This window comes from Lissotriton helveticus, chromosome 4_1 (genome assembly GCF_964261635.1).
Source record: "Lissotriton helveticus chromosome 4_1, aLisHel1.1, whole genome shotgun sequence".
In the NCBI taxonomy this organism is placed as follows: domain Eukaryota; kingdom Metazoa; phylum Chordata; class Amphibia; order Caudata; family Salamandridae; genus Lissotriton; species Lissotriton helveticus.
Window position 1 is genome coordinate 2,050,290,876 of NC_136063.1, and position 19,898 is coordinate 2,050,310,773.

The 19,898-nt window shown below is 40.5% G+C and overlaps 1 protein-coding gene across 1 annotated transcript in view; it reads right to left on the minus strand.

The window, feature by feature from the left end:
* Positions 1-19,898, minus strand: part of CUL4B (cullin 4B) — a 945,370-nt gene that overhangs the window by 542,558 nt on the left and 382,914 nt on the right. The window contains exon 12 of the mRNA XM_078688736.1: positions 2,462-2,654. Coding sequence (XP_078544862.1) covers positions 2,462-2,654 — 193 coding nt within the window. The remainder of the gene's footprint in view (positions 1-2,461; positions 2,655-19,898) is intronic.

Below are 19,898 nucleotides of genomic sequence, written 5' to 3' on the forward strand. Positions count from 1 at the left end.
TGCAATCACCGTACTTCGTAACGAATTTGAAGCAAAACAACTTGCACTCATTCAAGTCCAACACTAGATGGCAGGAAGCAGGCTGCGAAACATCAAATTTTTTACTAGACTTGCACAAGTGGTGTGGCTTAAATAATCTAATCGACCGAAAGGCAATGCGCTTCACCCATCAGCTTGTCTCGGATTGGGTGAGCCGTAGCAAATATTTTATTTCACCGAGTGTCCTTATACTTCAATTATCACATATGAGAATACCTTCAAATATGTGAGTTGAGCATATCTGCAGTGCAAAAACATTTTGATTTAATAGACTAAACTTGTGCGCTGAGTATAATCTAGCCCACATAAGGATACACATGACCTCTAACTTGCCAATTAGTTCACAAAGAGCATTATCCACAGGGCAGGGGCAGAAATGTTTCTCACTTTCAATAAATATATTACTAAAGCATGATGTGGTAGCGCACAGTCACAGTCAGCACGTTCCCATTGAAATGGCCACAAACCGAGCACTGATATGCAGTTTTACTCATAAAATTATATAGCGTACATGCAATAACGTGTGAAAATCACGTTTCCGCAAATATTTATTATTTCGAAATCCCCCAAGTAGTGTTCTCATTTGTTTTGAACATATTCAAATCTTTGTTTCCATCAACACTTCAAAGTTAAACGAGCATTGGCAAAGCAAATAAGTCTGCCTTCTGAATAAAAGTGCCTTGTGTCAGTGATGGGCTAGGGTTAAGGCACTAAATAGGTCATCGTACAAGTACTCTGTTCCTCATCTTTGCACTCCTACCCATTCATCCACTGACTCATTCTTGCATTCACCCTCTGACCCAATCACAATAAAACACACACAAATTCAACAACATATGAAATGGTATACGTTCCTCATCTGTGCTGCTGCCAGAGAAAAACACGATAAATAATCTAGTTAGCTAAGACCGTTTATAAGCATTACAATTTGCGTTCGCATAAAATGTCAATCTCAGGCAGCAGATAAATAAAAATAATTATTACAGCTGTGTGGAGTGCAGGGACTTTTTGAAGGAAGCACACAACTTCTACCCAATCAATACATGTACTCATGCCTCACAACATGTGGGTGGAGTCAAAGCCCTTCTCTAGTAATGCCCATGTTGCGCTGTAAAGCCAGATCACAAAATATGCATTCCTAATTACTGAAGTATATTTTGAAAATGTGTACACAGTTAATTTACAGGCTATTTAAATACTGTTTCAAGACACCTCTCTTGCCAGACTGGGCCAGTAAGCCTTAAACATTAGTGCGCCCTGACAAAATCTGATTCGCTATAGCAAGTGGGTGAGTTGACTTCAAGGCCCAAGCATGCACAGCATGTCTATCTACAGCTAAACATGCCTCGAATATGTAGTTTCTAGACAAAATATAAACGCAGCAGTGTTTGAGGATTCCAAAAAACTATTGCAAAACTATTGCACCGCACAATGGAAGGCTGACAGCATTCTACATTTTTTTTTAAAGTGCTGTCAGTTGCAATGTGTATATATGTGATTAGGTGTTCTACATATCTAAAATCTACATTGTCCTCTAATTTTCATTTTAAAAAATTTGTAACTTGGCTATTTGGATAGAATTAAGAAAAAAAATAGAAGAACATTTTTTGAAAATGTTGCCTTGCCACTGTGTACATAAGAGCAGGCGTGTCAAATATGGTGTCCAGTATTGTCCTGGAGCCAGAGGCACCAAAAACTGTGGGGGTCAAAAATGGATATCTGTTTTCTACACTAGAAACACTTTCTGACTGAGCAGTGAAGTCACACACACTAAAGGAGAGAAGAATTCTAACAAGAACATTCTGTACACGGCTTCAAAATAATATAATTGCACAGCAAAAAGAAGGAATTCTGAGTCAGTATCTGAAGCGCATACAGTACAACTTTGACAAATCTAGTAGACGAACAAAGACACCGCTGGAATGATGCTTGCACCACAACTGCTACGAAGCTAATGTTAAGAGATATGATGTGGATTCAGTATCACATTTGGAGGATATTCAAAAATGAGGACTCTGAAAGAGAAGTACACCACAGGAATGTACAGGATTTGAACTTTGCAGCTTGCATTATATTTTGTTGCATTACATGCATGCAAGCAAATGGTGATTACAAAACAGTGTAATCTGCTCTGGAGAACATGTTATTTTGATGAATTTCTTTAAAGGAATAGGTTTATATATTAAGCAACGTACGTAGGTGTTTTAGGAATCAAATTTGAAACAAATGAAGCAATCCCTAGGATTACAAACACACTTTAGCCAGTGGAAAAGCCTACAGGACAACTCCTTTGCACCACCATATTAAAAAACAAAGTGATGAAATGAGCACATTTTATAGCAAGTTTCATACTATCCAAACAGTGGAACAAAAATGACATAATTTTGAATAATGGCAGCTACAATGCTAAAACAAACTTTACCAATCAATTCGGCAGGCTTATTTGGTCTTTTGTTAATGAAGGTTTCAAAAGCTTCTTTCATAGCATTGACAAATTTTTCATTCTTCAGGAAGCATACATCAATAACATGGTCCACCTTATCCTTGAAATCCAGCAGCTCTTGAACCATGGTCCTATCCTTTTCAGGGTTAATTACAATAGTGCTGCCAAATGCCTGAAAGAAATTCATCAAAATTACAAAACAAGAGAAAAAATAATGTAACTCATTTTAATAATAACAATACAAGAAATGTAGTTAGTAAAGCTATAAGAGTTAATCAGTGGGAGAGTGTCAGTTACCTAGTAGGTAAGGTTTAGAACAAGATAACTGAGGAAATGAATGTCAGGTGGAAGTAGACATGCTATTGAACGGTAACAAGGGAAACTTTACAACACAGCTAAAAATTAGTTTAGCGCAATTAGGACTGCTTGGGACTACAGGAAAGTGACCCTCCTTTAGGTCGAGCCTAGTGCAGCGCGCATGCACTGCCCTAGGTGATGACCTTTAAAAATCGGTCAGCTCTTTTCAAGCACTCATGCTTGTGGAGACATCCACCTTGCGGGAGCGAGCAGCGGCGTGCAGGGGCCATCTGTTTGTAATTAGTGAGGCCGCGCGGTTTACATTTTTCTTCTCAGTGGACGCCTGTTTTTTTCTATCCTAATGTCTTTACTGATTTAGCTTAAAACATTCTAGGATCCCTTGAGCTGAACGGGACACTCTGCTTTTTTCCGTTTCATAATAACAGGATGTGACAGCAACCGACGCACATAGGGACCTATAAACCAACACCAACAGTCAGTGGCATTGCTCACCAGGTCTTCCGATGCCAGCACGAGCTCAGCTAGGAGATTGGGAGTGCTTCCTTGGTCATCCTCGGAGAATCTTACATAGGAGGGCAGATTGTAGCCAGCTATTTAGTTATTTTATTTTAGAATGATGTGCTTGGTGAGGTCTAGGAGCAGGCTTCAGAAAAGCCAATAAAGGCTTATATAGGACGCTTCACAAACTTTTTCGTTCTGTTATTCTAGCCAGTTGTCCCTATTTTATCGAGCTCGCAAAATCCATACCTTTCCCTGTGGGGATGTGTAACCTTGACTTGAAGGTTACAGCTAAAGCATCTGCACTAGTATGCAACCCACTTAGCCATCCTACTGACTAATTTCTACCAACCTGGGCAACAGAATTTGGTTGTTAAATCCAAGCCACCGGCGCAGCGGTTTAAGCAATTTGTTTTTTTTTGTCTGAAAAGCTAACACAACACACCGTTTCTGCACCGCAAGCTTGTTTGGAGCACCACAGAGATGCATGGCTATTAAAAGGTTCTTCAAAAAACCATGAGGTGCATTGGCATATTCAATTGTGATTGGTAATAACGTTCTTTATTGTTAAAGAAACTTCAAGTTGTGTCGTTGCTATAAAGGCCTTGTCTCAAAACCGTCTTCTCCAAAATCAAAACAATGCACATTTACATAGGTACAAAAAAAGAGTAATGATGCACCAGAAAGGCAGATAAGTATTGTAGGAGGTTTGACCCAACCTCTCAGTGCAGCTTCATCTTGTTTTGTTACTGGAGAATGAAGGACTAATTATGGATGCTGTAACACTATTGTCTCTTGGATCCATGTAGGCTGTTCTCTGCCCCAACACCTGCACAAACATGACTGCAGTGCTCTTTGTTCAATGCGTATTTGTTGGTTTCGCTTCATAGTTGTTGAAGGTAGTAGGCAGACTCTACTGCTCCCTGCAGTGTACTATGTGCCATTTCTATGGTTGCCTGCTGCATGCTACGTGAATGCATACTTTTGATATAGTAGTTATTGATTCTTCCCCCTTGTTTAGCACAGCCTCTTTGAATCTTTACCGAAGACTGGTTTGGGGAAACTGACTCAAAGTTGCTTAATCAGGAGACCTTTCCAAAGGGTTTTCTCATCAGTGCTGAGTCAGGCGTGTACTTTTTCCTGTCAGAATTTGGTAATTTAGGTTATTGGGATTTTGCTGCATTATGGTTTGCCTAATCAGCTGCTGGACGACTTCTTTTTGGGTAATCCTATTAATTGGCTAGGTAATCTGCCCCGGGTTATTTTTAGTAGTAGTAGTAGTAGTAGTAGTAGTAGTAGTAGTAGCTTTATTTCGATATAATTGATATCATAAAAAGCGATACATATACATTAAAAACTGTAAAAGACAACAAACATTAAAATTACATAAGTTCTGTGCAACAATTTACATTTGTAACCGCAATTTAACAGTCTAAAATACACTCAGACAAGGTAGGAAAGTCTATTAGATCTAATGCGCCATGCTCAGCCTAAATACTTAGCTTGTAGTGTAGCTCCTATCATCCCAATAGGCTCTGCGCATTGGAATAATACCTACAATAGTAAAGGCCTAGACCAGACGTTAACTAGGTCTACTACTGTCGATATTAGACTTAAAGTTTTGGGTTTGCCAGCTTATCTCAGAGTTCACTAGAAACTTTCTCGAATGTTCAGGAAAGAATTAACTTCCCTGATTAGACAAGAAGGGATTTAGTTTCTGACAACCATAGAACATGACAACTTTGCTCTCCCCTAATCAAGAGTAAATCTCGAGAGTCGTGTGAACAAAAGGCAATTTATTTTACTCAGTCAGTACGTGCATTCTTAGTCTCATCAGATTGTAGAGAAAAGGAAGAGACGGGCGTGTTCAATAAAAAGGTGTTATTTATTGATCAGTCTCTTCTCTCATACAAGAGAAATGGATCGATATTATTGCAATACTTATAGTTAAGTAAAGTGCATACATTAAAAGCAGCAGTATAAAATAATACTGTAAAAACATTGATATGGTTTCTAAGCCATAAGATGTTTAAAATGAATAAAATATATTACATACACATATACATTTGACTAAACGTACTCAACTGGTGTTTCTAGATACGCCTACCCCGTGTACCTGACCTAAGTCTAATACGAGGGCGGGAATAGAAAGTTACAGTTTAAGTTAAGTTTGTTTTTGCCAAGTGAATAACTTAAGAATTCTCTGTGAGGGGTTATTCAGTCCTGTACCTGGAAGTTAGGATGAATGAGGAATGGTATCTCTTTCTCTGGTCTCGATATTCCAGGCTGCCTGCGAGGGCTACCCGGAAGCGCCGGTGCTTGGTTTCTCGGCAGGAGAAAGCAGCTTCTCGTTCTCAGCGCGTCAGAAAGGCGGGGCTGCTGCCAGCGGGGTCTGCTCTGCTTCTGGGCTTCGGCAAGTATGGCTGCTCCGTCTCGTCACCACGCGTGTGTTTGCATAGGGCAAGATCGGTAATATTTATACCTTTAAGGTGCCGAGATTGACGTAAGGATGGACATAGATACGTCAATAAGGATGTCATACGACTTGCTCGTTAGCACATTCTTTTGCTGAAGTTCTCGGTGAAATCAAAACAATGGCCGCAGGGTTTTGCCCAGGTTGTCATAGGTTTGATTTGTTATGAGAACTCCGTATGCCTTATCAGGGGCTGGAGGAATATCGCTTGTCTAATTAGATCGCAAGCGTTATGACCTAATCAGATAACACGTTCCTGTGCCGTAGTGTGACTGCGTCAGATAACGGTATCTGCATCATGGGGTTTTTCTGCCTCATGGGCTGATTACTTAGTTAACTTGTTAGTTTGCTAACCAGAATAGGGTCAGGAATAGGGGGATCGATTCAGAACCTATAGGAATACATCACACCCACTCCACGCTAACTATGGTCATATTTACTAATCTATGCATAGTATAACATAGTACAACATACTATAGAGTATAGTGTATACCTTACCACCCCAAAATACATAAATGCATTTTGAAATTTTCAAATATACAGAAAAATTGCAGTCATATGTATTGTATGCACTCAAGCTATGGAATAATGCTAAAGTAATCACGCATTTGTATACATTATTGCTTATTTGGTATATGAGAAATTACACATGAAATGGCTCTTAATACAGAAAAAAAGTTCGAGACCATTCCATCACAGAATAAAATATTTATGAACATACCAGCGGGCAGCTAATGTCTATATGCTATCTAAAATTTAGAATTCTTAGTTCTTTAAGAATAGTTTCTTACTTTAAGCAGAAGATAGTGTCCCGAAAAATATGCAAAAATATTTTGGGGCTGCTGAAAAACTTGCTGTCCGTGAACTGGAGGGAAAATTGTTCATGTGACTTTATTTTTAAAGTTGAAGGCCGAATTCAGGGAACGCCGTGTGCGAGCTTGCTCAAAAGTCTCTATTTCTGCTCTGGAGAGAACATCATATCATTCAGGCTTTCGAAAAAGCTGTCAACAGCTTCCTGGGAAAGTTCCACTAACTCGGAAATAGGTGTAATCATGCATTCGTGCGCATGATTGTCTCCATTGACATTCTGATTCGCATTGCTGACAGAAGGTCGTACCTGATCGATGCTGCTTTCATCTTGAACTTCACTACCCATCAATCGTAGTGGTGAAGCTTCCACGAATGCCGTCATCAGGATTGGTAGCCTTTGAGGGCAGCACAAATCATGAACCTTGATCGGGCTCAACAATGTTTCTGCATCCATTGGCGCATCCGATTGTAGCGTCAGACAGGTGTCTAACACGCATTCTTCTCCGCATAGCAGACACCTTAATACAGGTAAAACACATCTTTGCCACATTGGTCGAAATGATAGAAACCAAGTCATGTTCAGGTCTCTAAGCCGGGAGAGTCCCAGGATTTTTGATATCCGGTCCCGGTATCCAATGGCTAGGATTGTTTCTTCCCTTGTCGCAAGAGTTTTGTCTGTGACATGGGTTGCCATAACGAAAAATAAGGACCAAGAATAGTATTCCTGCAATTAGTCCCAAGATCAGGGGAAGTCCGCCAAAAATCGAATGGACGAAATCTGGAAAAATACCCAGTATGGCTTTGAATGGTGTTAATGCCATCGAAAATACTGTCTTAAATACCTTTGAGACCCCATTGGTATCAGAAATATTTAAGATTTCGTTTAGTATTTCTGCGAAATGTATGGGGGAATTAGTTGATAACAACGAATGTATCTCTGCAGTCGTCCTTGCGACTTGTAGATCATGTTTCTTTTGATGACGAGAGCCTGGTAGGCGTCTGAAGAAGCACTGTTTTCATTCTGCTTAAAGTATCTATTCGAATAGAAGTAATTTTCAAATTGGGCCATGCCCTTGCCTCCCTGTCTGGAAAGGAGCTGGGGAACAATGAGCGTCCACAGCACTTGACCTTCGCAGTCGTAGTTACGAGATAAGGAGTCCCGGGCATAAGACTACAACATCTGCGATCTACAATTAGAATGTAACTCCCATTATAGAGTCTTTGAAAGAATGGTTCTATTTCTGTTGCAGGTGCGCCTTGCTGGTGACATGAAAGGTTGTATGAATTCCCTTCACAGGCTCCATGCAAACTAATTCCGTTACACAGAAGTGTGCCACTTAGTGACATCGCACAATTGTTGCCACTAAGAAACACTTTCTGTCCTTTATTACTGACACATGCATGTGAATAGGGCAGGTTCCATGTTGTTTTAATGTACCCCTTTCCCAATTTCTCGTACATGCCAGCCTGTATATATTTTTGGCAGTATTGAAACCTGAAGGTTGAGATTGGAATATTAATTATCCCATGTATTATCCATTCACTGACAGGTCGTTCTGACATTGTCACTGGTAATCTTTCTAGTTTTTCAATGCTCAAGATTGTATAATCAGCACCCCTTTGCGCCATACTGATTTGTCTATCAGTAAGGTTAAAGATTTGGAATAGTGACGTTGTGTTGATTAAACGCCAAGGCACATAGCCTGAACGCAGGTTTTGTAACGTCCAGCCAAGCTGTACAATAGAACGCAATTGGGACTGACCGTGTTGTAGCAACAGTAAGTCCTGCGATAATATGTTGATTGCTGAAGACACAATGCTGTCCAAAGAAAAAATTCTGGAGGACAGAGTCATTAACCCATTGTCCACTACAGAAAGTGATTTTTCCAAATTAATACGGTCAATTTCCCGTATTCTCTCTGCTGTCTCAATTTGAGTAACCTTCCAGGCCTCATTGTATGCTGCATATACAGAGGCTGCTATGAAACGTTTTTGACGCTGTTTGCGTGGTCCCATTATGAAATCACGCAAGTCAGCACCATCAGTAAGTAAAGTTAGGTGTTGCTTAATTTCTGCCAGTGTGGAAGTTTGTAGCCATTGAAGGCATAATTTGCCCACACTGTAGGTTGTTATTATCCCTGGGTGATGTCTTTGGGGATATCTAGGGTCTGGCCTGGTCATTTTGAACCCCTGTGTTTTGTTCAGGAATCTGTCTTGACAGTTATTAGTATCTGTGGGCCAGATCAACCATTGTTTCCAATCAGGATGTGTTCTGTTTTGGTTTAATATATGGTTTACGTCTATCTCTTCATCTGTAGAAGTGTTGCTAAACATTGTTGGCTTTGGAATAGACGGTTTATTTAAATCTTTGATTTTGGCTAGGCCAAGACAGGTGGTTTGTTGAACAGTGTCATTTAAAAATATCATTTGTTCTGGGATCATACAGGCTCTAAACAAAGCTTCTATACCCTGTACTTGCCAATCTTTTGTACCCCAAACACTTTTCAATTCAACATTTTTGTCCCAATAATCAAAACCAAAAGTATTCATTTTTTCAAAAAATGAGTCCGAATATATAAATTTTGTGTTGGTTATCATGATTTTTGTCCCTGTCTTGTTTGATAATTTAAAATAAAATGTTTCAGCATTACTTGTGTTAAACCCTGAAAAATATGAGTATTTGTCGTAAACGGTTCTTGAGCTTCCTTTTGGAGGTGTTGCACAATGTTCCCATTGATTATAATTTAAAACATTTCTAGGTTGTGCAGATTTATGTAGAAAATGGTTACCATAGTGGTTATAACAGTACATACTATCATAATTGGTAGAACCCTGCAAATAATCATGTTTGGTAAATTTAGCAGACATTACTAAGTCAGACATCATATTATTAATGCTTTCAAAGTCCCAATCATCAGCAAATGAGTTTGGTTTTACAAAGTCACTCAAGGAGATCTTAATTTGGTGTGGATATTTCAGGATTTCGACCGGACCATAAATTTCATAGTCAGTGTTGTCCCATGCTACCCCACCCGGTATAGGATTGGCTGTGAAGTTGGCTGAAGAAAGTTCTCTTTTCTCGACGTGTGAAGATGTGTGTGGTTTGAGGATCAAGTTGATTTTCTGACTTGCTGTGTCCCTTTTAGCATATTTTCCCTCAATGAAGCGTCCCAAAGTTAGTACCATGATGAGCCAAAGTATGAGGATAAATGCACCAAAACCCACCCAAAATTCAATCCATGGGGAAATCAGATATGTTTCTTTCAGTTGTTTCAAAAGTTCTTTAGCTTTATCTTTAAAGGTTTTTGATGATGGCTGTGTCTTTGATTCACTGAAGCCTTCAGAGGAATCATCGAAGTTTATGAAGTAGCCGGATGCAGTTCTGTCAATTGTTCCAATTGCTTCAGGATTTCTGTTTCTTGCATGTTCACTTGGTACTTCACTATAAATTGGTGTGTCTCTGCTAAATGTTTTTATTTGGGTTTTCAGAGGTCTGAGTTCTATTGCATTGTTGCATAGTCCTTGTTGTTCTTCTGTAGGCGTTTCAAATGTGATGAGCCTCTTCGTTAGGACCTCTGTACTGGTAGCAAACCTTGGTGTTCTGCTACTTATTGGGAGTCCACTTGGCCTACTGTTTGTTATCGGCCACATGATTGTGGTTTTACCAGGTCGATGGATACAACTCGGTTCTCCTTTTTTCCAGCAAGTGGCGGTAGTACAACTGATCTTGTCCCGTTGACAGACAAGACAGGAACTGCTTTTCTGTAAGAAGGCCCAAATTCCTTCTTTACCGCGATCTTCTCCCTGACTAGATCCCCGACTTTTGGAATCCAGACAGGTCTTGCTGGGACAGGTGGTGGTTCTTCAGTGGTTGTTGGCTGTTGTTTCAACTTTATGTTGCTCAGGTCTTTTCTTGTTTTGTTTAAGTCCTGCAAAATAGCCAAACGGTCTTTGATATCAAAGCTTTTTTCTTTCACCACTGAAGTCTGACTATCAATGTCAGAGATCAACATCCTAGTTCCGAATAATAATTCGTACGGACTGAATCCCTTCAGAGAATTTCTTGGCAAGTTATTTAGACTACGTTGGACACTTATTAGATGTTTGACCCACCCAGCTCCCGAACCTAATATCCTTTCTGTTATAGATTGCTTTATGCCTTGGTTTTTTCTTTACACCATCCCGTACCCTCAGGAAGGAAGTGAGAAGATTCCCGCTGGGCTATGCTCATTTGGTCATGTTTCCCCTCAGGCTGGAGGGCTAGAGTGAAAACAATGGTCAAACGTAGCATGCTCTTAGCGTATATGCCATTTAGACTCGCAAATCTTTGTATAACAGTCCAAACGTCAGCCGAGTGCTGAGGATCTACATTATAAGTGGAAACTAGCCTGTATATGTTAATCGCAACCATTCCTTTTTACTCTTGATTTTTTCTGGAGCAAAACGGCGAGGTATTAAACTGTTTCTCTCCCCACTGCGATCTCTGTTGCAGTTTGGGCAGTTTTTTACAAACATGGTGTGACGCAGGCTCATGCCTGGCCACCAGTACCGTGATTGTAATTCTTCCAGAGAATCTTTTAGTTTGAGGTGTCTGAGACCCTCGCCCATATGTGCGTCTGCGATTAACAAGTTTCTCCTGTCCATGTTTGGAATCAATCTACCCCCCACTCCAGGGATTCGAGCAAAAGGGACGGAGTTTGCATCGATTATGTATGTATAATTGAGTGGATAGTTGATCGGTAACGCTGAGCAGTCGCCTTTTGATGACGTTTTCACCGCCAGCACTGTTTCACCGTCAATGTATTTTAATGTACGCTTTTTTCGAACTACGGGAGCCGTTTTAGTTGCTGCCGCTGTGGCTGTTTCAGCCAATGAATTCCCTGCAACGTGAACGCCATCACGCTGATGACTCAGTGAGTGTGTCACGTGAGTCTTTGGTAGTTCTTTTTGTAAAAGAGCTATTTGTTCCCAGAGCAGTTTCTGCTTTATTGGTGCATCTGTGTCATCTTTGTAACCGTTTTGAATCTATGTCTGCAAATCCTTGTTATATGATTTGACGCAGTAATATGAATCTGACACTATAAGTGTCGGGAATTCGCGATCCGCATTATCTAGCGCCATTTTCAATGCTAATATTTCAGTCTGTTGTTCTGAATTAGTTTCTACTGAGTGTGTTTTTGTTAATAGAGGTTTTAGTTTACCTCCGCGCCACACTTCTTTTGTAATCCCACATGTTGGGTTGTATGCCTGTTCTCCCCAAACGGGGGGTTGAGCATGTCCGTCTGTATAAATTACACAGGCGTAATGTCGTAAAGGCAGAATGTCGATAGGCAGAGGGAAAGCTTTTTCCATTTCTAGATTTTTTAATTCTTATAGTTCTAGAAAATTGTCAGCCAGGCTATACTTGATAACTCATATCCTAAGAATAGGACTGTCAGATGGGCAATTCTGGATTTTTTAAAGTTGAATTTGTAACCCTCTGCTGCGAACCCAAGTATTATGGTGTTCACTCTCTTCAAGTGAGTCTCCAAGTCATCATCTGTTAAGTAAATGTCATCGACATAAGATAATGCTTCATCATCATATAGTTGTAGTAATTCTGTTACTCTCGCTGAGAATACCCCCGGGCTGTTCTTGTACCCCTGGGCTAACCGACAAAATTGTTTTTGAGTGCCATTTATTGAGAACGCAGTTAAATATCTGCTCTCTGGTGCTATGTTTTGACAAAAGAATCCATTAGAGATGTCTAAGGTTGTTTTGTATTTTTTGCGCACTATGTTATTCATTAGTGCAGCACTGTGTGAATTTTGCACTGCAAAAGTTTTGCAACATGTGTTAAGGTGTCGGTAATCCAAAACTAGACGATATGAATTGTCTGGTTTGGAGACCGGAAACAAAGGGTTGTTCATTTGTGAGGTGCAAGTTTCAATCACCCCCTGGTATTCTAGCTGATCTAGTATTTTATTTACCTGTTTTTTAGCTTCTTGCTTAATTGGGTACTGCCTTTGTGCAGTTGGTTGTGATTTTAACTGGATTTTGTGAGGAGGAGAGTCCTCATCCCATCCCACGTGATTTTTATATAAAGCAGGAGCTAGAGCTACTGCCCACTTTCTGGCAAGTGTGTATTTTTTATGAATTGGGATATGATTTGAGAAGGCAGGCATAATTACTTCTTCGCCATGAGGGCACTCCCTGACAAACTCTGGTGGCCAGTCTTTTTCAGCTAGAAGGATATCATAGCCCTTGGAGAGATTATCCCAAAATAGTCCCCTTATTTTTCTAGTCTTATCCCCCTCTATACGCAATGTTATTTCGTATATTTTGTGAGGTTTGCTAACTCTGGTGTCCGCAGTTTCCACTTGAAGATATTCATTCGTGTCCACTGTCTCCAGATGATTCATAAGGACTTTGCGAGCTATGCTCACTTCTGCTGCGCTGTCTAGCATTGTCTGAGCCCATTCCCCGTTTTTCAGTTGTGTCCTCAGTATTCTCGGCATTGTTAACTACCTTGATACTGGCTACCTTCTTTTTTGGAAATTGTAATTTCTTTTTTAGCTGAGCAGGTTCCTTGTCTTTGGACTTGGCGTGCTCTTCTCTTTGTTCTGATCGTCCTCTTCTTTCCGATTTCTGCGAGGAAGTCTGAAAAGATTGAGAGGGACGTGTATCAATGTCTTGATATCTATCAGGCTTTTTTATATTATCCCTATTTCTAAGGTTATATCTTTTCCCAGAGGGGTCACTCTGGGGTGACCTGTGTCTTTGGTTCGGAGATTTTTCTCTGGACTGGAATTTCTTTTCTTTAGGATTGGATTGTTTGTTTCCATCCCAGTTCTTTTTTGGTAATGTCGAATTATTATTAAAAAATATTTTTTCAGGACTTTCAATCAGTTGTGGTTTTACTGGTATTCCACCTAAACTATCTCTACCTAGTTCCTCATAGGATTTTTCTATGATTCTGGCAATTTCAGCTGGTTGGTCTGCTATATCTGTCTCTTTTAACCTCTGGCGGATCGCCACGTTTGCTGCTTCTCCCTTTATGTTGGCTAATAATATAGCCGAGACCTGCTTGAAGTCTTTTAGTAATTTCATACCTAGAGTTAAAGCGGGTTCTGGACCGTACTCGTCTTGAATTTGTTTTAGCACATCTGGTATTACCGAAATGGATGGAACACCGTGCGTTTTTGTGTAGATGGAAGCAAAGACTGTACCCCAAGTGTCACAGTCCTCTATGTGTGGTGCGATTCCCATTGGGAGACAGATAGTCAGAATCCTGTGCTTTTCTAGCGGGGTGGTGTCTGGAAACACCGCCTCTATTTGGGTGAATTTCTGCGCCAACCAGAATGGTATTTGTTCCCGTTTAGCCGGTACTTTACCTAGGCAGGATTGGATGTTCTGTGGTGTAATTTTATTTGTGTTCCCCTGGTGAGGAGTCAGCTGTGGAAGTTTAATCGCTGGCTGAATTGTTGAAGTCCGCATCACATACTGGACTAATTGTCTATGTATTTTTATTAATTGTTTTAGCTGTGTTAACAGCTCTGCTGCAGACATCCCATTGATGTCTGGATGTGGTGTGTATCCGGCTAGGACCGGCCACGTTGCTCCTGGTCTTCCTAAAGGACCGAGCCTGGTGATGTGATTGTTATGTTTTAGGGCGCCATCAAATAAGAGCAAATGCTCTTGAAATTTGAGTGGTACTTCCACCTCCTCGAAAGGAGTGTACTCATTAGGAGGTTCCTCTATTTTGTAATAGTGGAAGTACTTTGTTACAGCATTTGCTGCTGGAAAATGTATCCATGAATAGTATACCTCTGTCTGCCGATATTCGTGTGCCTCAATTACGAATATGACTGTGCCACCTCTAGGTGTCAGTCCATTTTCTATAAGTTTTAGAGTTATAGATCTCCTTTTGATGACCGGGATGAGTATTATATCCTCGTCCGCTGCCTGCATGGTAGCATCAGCTGCTGCGAGTTCAGTTGCTAATCTAACTGCCTCTCTTTCATCCTCATTGTCTGACATTTTACTGTCCAAAAGGTTATTTTGTTTGTTTGCAGATCAGGTTTCTTATGGAAACAAAGATTAGATGCACAATATTTTGGAACTGTTTTTATCCTTCAACGTTGACTAAACCAAGTACCATACATAGGAGTTTCCTCCTGCGAGGTTTGGCGGATATTACCTTTCACCCACTCCAGACGTCTTTGGAGTATTGTGGGAAAAGGGGTCTGAGTGAGAAAGCACGACTGAGTTACTCAAATGTCTTACGTTAGTTTTATCGCCCTTTCCAAACGCATTGGGCGCCATGTAGTGTAGCTCCTATCATCCCAATAGGCTCTGCGCATTGGAATAATACCTACAATAGTAAAGGCCTAGACCAGACGTTAACTAGGTCTACTACTGTCGATATTAGACTTAAAGTTTTGGGTTTGCCAGCTTAGCTCAGAGTTCACTAGAAACTTTCTCGAATGTTCAGGAAAGAATTAACTTCCCTGATTAGACAAGAAGGGATTTAGTTTCTGACAACCATAGAACATGACAACTTTGCTCTCCCCTAATCAAGAGTAAATCTCGAGAGTCGTGTGAACAAAAGGCAATTTATTTTAGTCAGTACGTGCATTCTTAGTCTCATCAGATTGTAGAGAAAAGGAAGAGACGGGCGTGTTCAATAAAAAGGTGTTATTTATTGATCAGTCTCTTCTCTCATACAAGAGAAATGGATCGATATTATTGCAATACTTATAGTTAAGTAAAGTGCATACATTAAAAGCAGCAGTATAAAATAATACTGTAAAAACATTGATATGGTTTCTAAGCCATAAGATGTTTAAAATGAATAAAATATATTACATACACATATACATTTGACTAAACGTACTCAACTGGTGTTTCTAGATACGCCTACCCCGTGTACCTGACCTAAGTCTAATACGAGGGCGAGAATAGAAAGTTACAGTTTAAGTTAAGTTTGTTTTTGCCAAGTGAATAACTTAAGAATTCTCTGTGAGGGGTTATTCAGTTCTGTACCTGGAAGTTAGGATGAATGAGGAATGGTATCTCTTTCTCTGGTCTCGATATTCCAGGCTGCCTGCGAGGGCTACCCGGAAGCGCCGGTGCTTGGTTTCTCGGCAGGAGAAAGCAGCTTCTCGTTCTCAGCGCGTCAGAAAGGCGGGGCTGCTGCCAGCGGGGTCTGCTCTGCTTCTGGGCTTCGGCAAGTATGGCTGCTCCGTCTCGTCACCACGCGTGTGTTTGCATAGGGCAAGATCGGTAATATTTATACCTTTAAGGTGCCGAGATTGACGTAAGGATGGACATAGATACGTCAATAAGGATGTCATACGACTTGCTCGTTAGCACATTCTTTTGCTGAAGTTCTCGGTGAAATCAAAACAATGGCCGCAGGGTTTTGCCCAGGTTGTCATAGGTTTGATTTGTTATGAGAACTCCGTATGCCTTATCAGGGGCTGGAGGAATATCGCTTGTCTAATTAGATCGCAAGCGTTATGACCTAATCAGATAACACGTTCCTGTGCCGTAGTGTGACTGCGTCAGATAACGGTATCTGCATCATGGGGTTTTTCTGCCTCATGGGCTGATTACTTAGTTAACTTGTTAGTTTGCTAACCAGAATAGGGTCAGGAATAGGGGGATCGATTCAGAACCTATAGGAATACATCACAAGCTAAACCACTAGCAAACAGGGGGCGAGGGTCCGTTTTGAGAATTCTTAGGGCCTCCCTATGGGACCTAGTCCCAAATTCTCTACATAGTGGCTTCAGCCATCTGCTACGGGGGACTGCATAGGCCGGGCATTCAAACAATAAATGTGGAACTGTCTCTAATCTGTCTAAACAACAAGGGCAAAAAGGGGAGGTCTGTGCCGGGACCTTCCAATTGGCAGTCACAGTTCCCACAGGAAGAACGCCTACCCTGAATTTAAAATAGAGGGCCCTATCCCAGGGAACTGTGATAAGATCCAAGTATGGCTCACGGAAGTGCACCTCTTTTGTCAAGAGAAATTCTGCAGATGCCCTGCATAAATTAACATTACTCTTTCTGCCCTCGACCACCCAGGACCAAAAAAGTTTTTTCAGAGTTGTCTTTGGCGGGGCAGATCTAATGATCCAGTCGACCTCAAGGCCTAGATCTACTAGAAGGCACTTAACTTCCCTTAGCCACTGAATCTTTGCCCAGCCAGGCGATGCAAGAATCTCTTTTAGGCCATCTGCATAGCTGGACAATTCGGGGGCTCTCCAGATGCGAGCCCATAGAAGGAGTGGGCGCAGCCTAACTTGGTCACCAATAGGGCGAGTGCCCATATCCAAAAGAAGAGGAAGAGTTGGGGTGCTGTAAGAAAGGGCCATAAGATCTTTGTGAAATTTATTTTCAGAACGGGTCAACTGATCCACGTTCTGCACACCCCATAGTTCTGCCCCATAGAGAGCTGCACTGACTCCTCGTGCCGGGTTATTTTTTACTGGAGTTAATTTAGTGATCATATATACAGTTAATTAAAACCTTTACATGATGTGAGAAAATGCAAGTAACAAATATTAAAAAAAAATGTACTCTATCAAAGAGCTCTTTTTAAAACATATTTAAACAGGCATTGGCATAGCCAATAGGTCTCGCCTTTGGGACCTTACAAGTGTTTAGCCATGCAACAGCTGATGTTGTTGCACCAAGGATATTGTGCTGCATAACTAAATACTTATAAGTTATATGGTTTACATGGTCACCCACTTTTAGTCTGGTATCTGATGCAATTTTGAGACAAAGTGCACTGGGTTCCTGCTAACCAGGTCCCCAGTGTCAGATCTCTTTCCCTAAAACTGTACAATTATTCCCTTAATTGGCAATACTGTAGTGTAGTTCCTAAATTCCCAATAGGCTCTGCGCATTGGAATAATATATCCTATAGATTAGACGTAGGACTGAGGTCGACTAGGTCTCTATCGAATATACTAGACTTAATTGTGTGTGCCAGCTAGCTCAGAGGTCACTAGAAACTTTCTTGAATTCACAAGAAGGGATTCGTCTCTGACAACCGCATAAACATGACAACTTTGTTTCCCCAAGATAAAACGTATCTTCAGAGTCGTGGAAACAATAGATAGATATTTCACTCAGTCAATCGTGCATGCTTCGTTTCACTAGAGGTGCAGAGAAAGTAGAAAGACAGGCGTTTTCAATAAAAGGTTTTATTGAACAATCTTCTTTCTCAAGCATAAGAAATGAACTGCTACAATAGTAAAACTGTTTGTAAAATATAATGCGTACAGTGTAAATAGTAGAATAAAATAATCTTGTAAGAGCAATGTATGGTTCCTTAACCATATATAAATACATACATAAATAACAGAGGCTAAAAGTACTCAACTGGTGCTTCTAAAATACGCCTACCCCGGTGTACCTAACCTAAGCTTAGTACGAGGGAGTAAGTAAGTGAGGTGTAGCAAAAATGTAGTATTCTTTGCCAAGAATCTGCACAAGATTACTCTAAGGGTCTAATCAGCTCCGTACCTTAGTTTAGAATGGAGAAGGTCGGTCTCGAGACTCGATTTCCCAACAACCTGCAAGGGTAGCTTGGAAACACTGGAGCTGGATTTCTCGGCAGGAGAAAAGACAGCGTCTTTCTCAGTGCGTCTGCTGGAGGGTCGGCTTCCTTTGGCACTTCCTGGGGCCACTGCCAGTGTCAGATTTGGGAAAAATGGTGAGTGCAGTAGACAATTTGGGATTGGTCGGGGTGTGCGCCAAGGGTGCGTCTTAGCCCCCTTCCTATTTTTGTTGTACATAAATGGAATGGAAAAGCATCTCGTGCAGGAGGGCAGGGACATGCCTATGGTGAGAGGTAGGCCTGTCCCTGCACTGATGTACGCCGATGATGCTGTCCTAATGGCGCGAACCCCAATGGCTTTACAAAGTTTGGTTACAGCCTTTAACACCTTTATGCTTGACTTAGATTTGAGAATCAATTGTTCCAAAACTTTATCTATGTACTGCGGGTCCAGAACAAACAAGCATGTGAAGCAAATCTTTGTGAACTCCAATCCCTTAGAAAGGACCCCCACCTTCCCTTATCTAGGGATACTGTTTCATGAAAGCGGCTCATGGACCACAGCAATTCATGCCAGATCTCTGTTATTCTCTAAGACCATTATGGCCCTAAAATGTTTTATGAAGAAATTAGGTAAAAAACCCATAAAAGAGATTTTAACCGTTTATAATGCAACTTGTATATCTGTAGCCATCTACGGGGCAGGATTATGGGGTTATTCAAACATCACCCAAATTCAAATCCTGGAAAATAAGTTTTTATGTCACATATTGTCTGTACCCCAAAGTACTGCAACAATGATATGCCATGTTGAATTGGGAATATCTTATGTCACCGACATTATTAGAATTCAGCCAGTTCTTCTTTGGCATAGGGTCTGGACAAATGAAGAATGTGTGGTTAATCGTGCCATTTTTAAGGACATCATGGTATTGGACAATATCAGGGATTACAAATGGATAGGCTATGTCAGAGACTTTCTTGAAAAAATAAGTTGCCCCCAATACTTTGAGGATCCACAATCAATGGAATGTATATCCAGAAGCGATTTGAAATATTTGTGTATGACCTACCTCAAGGAAAAGAGAAATATAACGGAGGCAAGAAAAAAGACTGTCTCTGCCCACCAGGATATTATATGTGGAGAGAATTTGCAGCCATATCTTTCACTGTATATGTCCAATCATGAACGGTACCTTTTGACCCGATTTAGATTGAATATAGTTTTTAGGACATTATCATTCCCCGTGATGAATTGTTGGCTGAAGGACTTATGTTTCTGTCCATGCGATGATGTTTCCCAACAATCGGATATACATATTTTATTTTTTTGTAAATTTTATACCTTCCTCCGAAAGAAACTTATCATTCCTATTCTTAAAGATCTAAATATTTACAGATGCCGCCTAGCGTTTACAGAGTGCCAGAAAATGGATACTGTTTTTATGGTTGCCTCTATTGCAGAATTTTTAAAATTGGCTTTTAAATGTCGTAAATCAATGCAAATGGATTGATCTTTTTTATTGTGTATATGAATTTAATATTGCTGATATGGATTTAATTTTGTTGTTTTTCTTATTTTGTGATTTTAAAGGAAAAATACTTACTCGACCTTTTGTAAATTGCACCTTACATGCTACTTTTATGGTTATTTTCCCTTTTTAACCGAATAAAGTACTTTTGAATCTTGAATCTTGAACTTGGTCACCAATAGGGCGAGTGCCCATATCCAAAAGAAGAGGAAGAGTTGGGGTGCTGTAAGA